Genomic DNA, 7,061 nt, shown 5'->3' with positions numbered 1-7,061 from the left:
AAGTTGTGCAATTGATGTCGACAAGACTCAATTAAGTCATGACAGAAGTGCTGCATGAAAATATAAGTGACTATGACATTAGACAATCAAGAGGAAAACTTGACGATAGGGAAAGATAAACTCTTATAGACAAAAGGTAGGCTCCAAAATTGAAACATAGGCAAAAATTTAGAGAGGGTTGTAGCCGCTACAACAACAACTTATCATTATAAATATACTAATATAAATAATAATACATTGTAAAATATAACTAATTTCTCTTAAATATTTACATTTAATTTATTTATTTTTTAATTTTCATATATATATATTATTGAGATATTAATACACACTTTCTCCCCTTACTTTTCTAATATATTGTTAATATTTTTAATTTTGAGTATTAAAAGAATAATGTGTTAGCCTTTAATTATTTGATTGATTTTAATTTTGTTCATTTAATATAATTAAATAGATTTTTTAATTAATATTTATGAATACAAATAATATCTTTAAGGTATAAATAAATTAATTTGTGTGAGATTTAATTTTCATGGCAACTTAAATTAAAATAAAATAAAATAAGAAAATGTTATAAAAATGAAATGTTTCATCACGTTAATAGAGTATTGAGCTATTGGTTCCGTCTATATTAATGTGATATCAGATGTCTGATCATATAGTTGAGTTTATGATATCTTGTGATGTATGGAAAATCTTTTAAGTTTATGGAAATTGAGAATAATTTAGAATCTTCAAAGTAACATTGGACTTCTTGGAAAATCAACTTAGAATCTTCAAAGTAACATTGGACTCAATGAGTAGTGTTATAAGAAAAATGAAATGTTCCATCACGTTAATAGAGTATTGAGCTATTGGTTCCCTATGTATTAATGTGATATCAGATGTCTGATAATATAGTTGAGTTTATGATATCTTGTGATGCATGGAAAATCTTTTAAGTCTATGGAAATTGAGAATAATTTAATCCTAAAAATTTTAAAACACATTTTTAAAGGGTTATTTTTTGTATTAATAACAAATTACAGAATATTTTGAAAATTTGAATGGCATAAATAAAATTAATGATTATATTTAAAATATTTTGAAATCGATAATAAAATATATATATATATATATATATATATTCTAAATATATTTTAAAGATATCTCCCACTTTCCATTTCAACCTGAATGGCCAATATAAGTAAAAATGACACTCTAAATATACTTTAAACTTTCATTTTACTTTTTCAATTTCAACTTGAATGGAAGTGAGAATGACACTCTAAATATACTTAAAGATATTTTCCACTTCCACTTCCACTTTCAACTTCAACCTGAATGCGTTCTGCAATTTGATTCGTTTGGTGGAGATAGCATGAAAGCGTATTTATTGTGACACCGACACTGAATTAGAATGTTCAAAACGTTGGTCCACTTTGTTGTCAAACATTTTCATTTAAAACAAATTCCTCACCACCCTGACCAGTGTGACTTTCTGCAACTTGATGTACGGTCCCTACCAAAAGAGAGATCCAATTCCGAACTTCCAAAGTATCTATTTTCCTTGTTGTAAAAGCCACGTGCCAAAGAGATACTTATGCTAAATCGATGACAACTTTTCCTCTTCCCGATCTTGAACAAGATCTTTGGCTTTTGAAAGAGAACGGTGCAACAAGCTTTAAATTAAAGAACGAACCTCGATCACTTTGGACTTTCAAACTTTATTTATATCATTCCCTGGATAAAGAAAAAGTCATGACATTCCCCAAGATAACACGCTTCAACTCCCTTCCATACAATTCATTAATCACCCATAACACAAATTCTTACAATAGTTTTCACAATTGTGTCGAAAAAAACACACCAGACAGCCAGAGAACCATAGGCTAATAATTATTACAGTAGTATTTGCAAAATTTTTGTTGATAAATTTTTATAGCATGAGAAACTGTCTCATGAATGGATGGTTTAAGCATCAAAGTGTAAAGTTAGCTCACCAAAAGGCAACCGCCCTTGCTAATCTCAAATGAGATGGAGTGGATCCGAAAAGGCCAAATGAAATATTTGTGCAGTGAGATTGTAGAAGATGGGAATAATCATAATTGAATGTACTTGGGAATCTGGTTGTAGTTTGAGTGGGCACTGCCCGGTCCTTTTTTTTCATCAAGGCCGGCCAAAAACTAGAGCTGAGGGCCCCTTACAAAATTTCCCATTTCTTTTTCTTTCCAGCTGCCATGAATGCTCTGGCTGCCTGATTTGCCATCTTGATCTGCCTCCATGCTCATGCTTGAGGATGATTGTGGTGATCCATCTGATTGAGGCTGAGATGAGGATTCCACGTGGTTTCTGCTATAAGAAGTGCAGAATTCTTGCAGCGAATTCCCATCAATGGCAGGCTGGCGTTGGCGATAGTAGCGAGCTGCATGTGATTGAGAGGCGATGTTAGGCAATGCAGTGTAGAGTTCTGGGGCGGCGTGACCATGGTGGGCTGCATACTCTGGTGGAACCCAAATACCGCCCAGAACTACTAGTTGAGGAGCTTGGGTCACTGTTCCCATGGCTTGAGGGCAGCCTGAACTCGGCAGTCTTCTCGTGTGCAGGCGATATTTCTGTTCCCCATACCCAAAAAACAATATAATCATCATCGATCTTGCATTAAAATCACAGAAAGATGAATATAATATATATGTATCTATACATATATAAAACATGGATCCATTCTCTATATCGATAAACATAGTAGTTATTTCGAACATGTTCGTTATGTCAAGGTTTAGGGTTTTCCAATCTAACTTAATTGTGATGTATATCCATTTTGGACTGAGAAACTGGGAAACACGAGAAGGATGGTTGCCATCTAAAATCAATTGTCAATGTTAATTGAGTTTTATATATATACACACTAATTAAATGCAGATATTTAATTAAATATCATAAAATAAAAATATTAAAACAACAATGAAAAAGTTGTCATTAAGATCAACCTTCGAACACTATGCAGTTGGCATTAAGATCAACATCGAATCTCGAATAAATAAGATATCAAAATAATTTAAATGTTTTTTTAAATTTTGATTTCAAAAATAAATATGATTATATTTTATATAATTTAATACATTTATAATATAGGATAGAGAAATAGAAAAAAAAATTATTATTATTATTATTATCTAATTTTAAGGTCATGACCAAGCTAGATACCAAATTGATGTATGACACTTTTTCGTTTGTGAGACAAGAGGGATTTGATTGCTAAATTTACTAATAATAATAATAAATTAAAAATATATATTTAAAAATTATTTAAATTTATTTAAAATGATTAATTTTTGTTTATAATTATAATTATATTCACTTCACTAATTATTCAATTATAATTAATTAGATGTTCACTAATATCACATATATGGTTGTAATAAATTTAAACATTATTAATAAACCTTTAATAAATATTTATTTTAAAAACTGTTAATATCTTTTTAAAATTACATAAAAATTATAATATTAAACTTTAAAAATTTATTTTCTATCTTTTAAAATATAGAAATAAAATATTAACTATCAACTAAATTAATCATTAACTTGTCCTGACGATGAACCACACTAATTGGTTCGAAACGCGTCGACAAATGATATTCCATGTGATTTTCGCCAAAGAATCTTTCTTAACATTATAATGGTTATCAATATTATATATAAATATATATGATATATATATCAATTATATACCTATAATATTTATTCCATTGAAATATAAATAAATTAAAAATATACTATGAAAATTCAAAAGAATTATATTATAATTTCTATAAAAATAATTAATAAATTTAAACTGGTTCAATGTAATATTAAATGTTTTAAAAATAAATATATATTACTAGTTATATAAAAATAATAAAATTATTTCATTTATATAACTTAAATTTAAATTTGATAATATTTATAATTAAATGTAAAATTCAGGGGCATAAAATATATATTTAAATTAATTAAATCTAAGATCACTAAACCGTCGAATATACATTATAGTTCTCATATTTTATAATCATAATATCCATCAAATATACGTTATAGTTCTCATATTTTATAATCATAATATTCATATTAACAAATATGAGTTTAATTTAAATTAATATGAAATTAAATAATAATAATTTCAATATGAATCACTGATAAAAGCTGGTTAATATTAATTATTTTTGCAAAGTTAAATTATAAAATACTAAACATTCATATGGATTAGTTTTGATATATCTGTATAAAATTAACATAAATCTATATCCAACAAAAACCAAACCATAGTTTAAAATGGATCAATTTTGTCCATGGCCATGGACAAATTATACTCAACCAACCAAGTTACAAGCACACAGTAATATTAAAATTGAAACCAATGTCAAGCAATTGTGGGATGCAAACAGATACCTGCAAATGGCTTTTGACTTCATCATTAGTGAGCCCATCCACCTTCATCAATTCTCTGATTTGCTTTGGGGTTGCAACTATCCAATCAATCAAAATAAAGACAGTATCAATAAATAGTATAGATTCATAGAACTTAATGTTTATGATTCAAATGAAAAATGTCAATGAAAAACAAATAATTGACTCACCTTGAGATCCTCCCAGTTGTTGAAGAGCATTAACAAATTTTCGGTGAAGCTCAGGAGACCAACATCTCCTGGCCTTCCTTTGAGTTTGTCCAAGCTGCTGAGGCGTGTGAGAATCTGTGGAAGAGATGTTACGATTACAGGGAACGATGCACCCTTCATTCTGATCGCCTTCTTCGTTAATACATCTCTTGTTGTTATTCAGGCCACCATGACGCCCAGTTTCGTCAGGTTCAGCAGATGACAGGCCCAGATCTGGAAGGCCCCTCGGTGCACTGCATCTCTGAGCAATTTCTTCCCTTTCTCGTGAAAAAGGATGAAATGCTCCACCAACTCTCTGTTTGTCATTCAAGGGCATCAGACTCTTTTGTGGCTGCCTCACAGCACTCTGCAGCTTCCATAAAATCAGAGACATTTAGAAACTTTTGCTCTTGCAATTCAATTTCGAAGCACTTAAGCATAAAAATGCCCACCATGTGCCTACCTCTTTAGTGTCACAGTTCTGGCTCCACAATTGAGCCGAGCTCATCCAATCAATCTTTTCACCATTCACCATGGACTTCGACTCAATTTCTTTAGATTCTTCAGTACAGATCTTGTTTACAGGAATGAATTCCTCCAGAACAGGTTTGTGATCTGAGGTAAGCCCACTTTCTCCTTCCTTTATACCACATTTTATGGTCTCAGGATATGATCCTGATCCATAGCTTGCCAATTGCTCCTCTGAAGCCTCAATAGCTGAAATTTTCAAACATTGCAGAATTAATTCACTTTGTTTTTCAAAATGACCACAGTTTGCAACTCAAAATTGTGCTGGCAAAACAATAAAATACCCGCTATGCTTACATAGACCTATTGGGCCAAGAAAACACCGACTGGTCCTTTGGGAGAAAACAACATATATAAAGAACTGATTAGCGTTCAAATAGCAGCAAGCACATTAAAACGGAGTCTAATAACATCGGACATCAGTGTGAAGGAGCCCTCAGTTTATCCTATGTTGATTGCAGATTCAGATATGTAATAATTTGTTAGGTTGATTGCAGATTCAGGTATGCAATTGGTATTATTGAATTTACTTTATGATAATTGAATATACAGAATTTTCCATCGATATAAACATGTTTATGAAAAATCATAGGTAGTCATGACAGGTAGTCATGTTCTTTTGAGATTGCTATCAAATTAAAAACCATAGCTTCAAGATTGATAACAATCCACTAGAAAGTTACAAAGATAATCAAACATATTACAAGAATACTAAACTGCAATAAGAATGAATTTTTTGGTAACTATAGCAAGAATTTGGCACAGAAAGTTTTTATGATTTCATAGATGGTTTGGATGACCTGGAATATTTTTAAGCAATCCAAAATTTGTGAACATGAAATGTTTTAAATGCGTAACTAAAATTTATGATGGATTTTTATTTTTTAGGTAGGTAATGTGGATCTTGAAATGATTTTCACACTTGGAACTCAGGAGCATCTAAGCCAAAAATCACCAGGGGATTATAAGTTAGACCACACCTACTCTTAGCTTAGCATTACTAGATTTTGCCCACAGAATTTGGAACATGTGACCATTACACCACCTACTGCCTTAGCAAAACACCCTATTACAATCTGCTCTATTAGCCTGAGCGAAATTGATGATGGATTAACTCAATTCTCTACATGGAAATAATTTTCAATTTTAAATTTTCCAAAAAAATTGGGTTACAAAATTCAAATGGAATGGTGACAAAAAAGAAGGCTCAATATTTTTTCTTAACCAGGCTAATATCGAAGCAACAATTTATTGAATTAATGTTAAGAAAGAAATATTTACCATCATTTAGAAGCTCCATGCAGAAGGGGCTCAATATTTTTTCTTAACCAGGCTAATATCGAAGCAACAATTTATTGAATTAATGTTAAGAAAGAAATATTTACCATCATTTAGAAGCTCCATGCAGAAGGGGAGTTCTCTTTTGAAAGCCTCAATTTTAAGACGCTCCTCTTCCAGTGCTTTAAGATGCTCCTCAAGCTTCTGCATCTGATCATCCATCTCAAGTCCAACAGGACAGGAGGATGGTTTCATCATACTGGAAGATATTTTCCCATATGGTCTTCTGTATTGCAAAGTTAGATCAGATGCTGAGCCCATAGATGGCATCTATCTGTCAACAAAACAAACAAAAAGCCATCAGAAATCATGTATCAGATATATTCAATGAAATTAAAAGCTGAACCCAAACCCTAAATATTCAAGAGCACGTGCCTGGTATTTTCCTGCAGTTATGAACTTCGCTGCTTCAACAGTATGATTTCAAATCTTTATAACCTTTGTTCAGAATCCCAGATGTACCAGGGTTGTTGGATTGCCATTAGCTGAAACCCTAGGAACTTAAAAAGAAAAGGGGAATTGTGTCTTGCTGAGGAAAGTTGAGGGATCTTATCTTTGTGTCCTTGACAAGGATCACCT

General features: G+C 31.1%; 1 protein-coding gene across 2 annotated transcripts; it reads right to left on the bottom strand.

Moving 5' to 3' along the window:
• Positions 1–1,843: 1,843 nt before the first annotated feature.
• On the bottom strand, positions 1,844–6,794 carry LOC149143463 (transcription factor HHO2-like). Of its 2 annotated transcripts, none has more exons than XM_089446941.1 (5): positions 6,530–6,794; positions 5,080–5,333; positions 4,599–4,983; positions 4,411–4,487; positions 1,844–2,594 (listed from the first exon to the last, which is right to left on the bottom strand). In XM_089446941.1, exons 1-5 carry the CDS (start codon positions 6,750–6,752, stop codon positions 2,166–2,168), a joined length of 1,368 nt encoding a protein of 455 aa, XP_089303067.1. In that variant the 5' UTR covers positions 6,753–6,794; the 3' UTR covers positions 1,844–2,165. The 2 variants fall into 2 exon arrangements, with proteins under 2 accessions (XP_089303067.1, XP_089303068.1); XM_089446942.1 differs by lacking the exon at positions 6,530–6,794 and adding an exon at positions 6,426–6,448.
• Positions 6,795–7,061: the final 267 nt, after the last annotated feature.

Source organism: Pinus tabuliformis, chromosome X (assembly GCF_031772625.1).
Source record: "Pinus tabuliformis cultivar Carrire ecotype Pingquan chromosome X, CPIR1, whole genome shotgun sequence".
NCBI classification, from domain to species: domain Eukaryota; kingdom Viridiplantae; phylum Streptophyta; class Pinopsida; order Pinales; family Pinaceae; genus Pinus; species Pinus tabuliformis.
The sequence above is the reverse complement of the archived record's forward strand: the minus strand, read 5'-3'. Positions and strand labels throughout refer to the sequence as shown.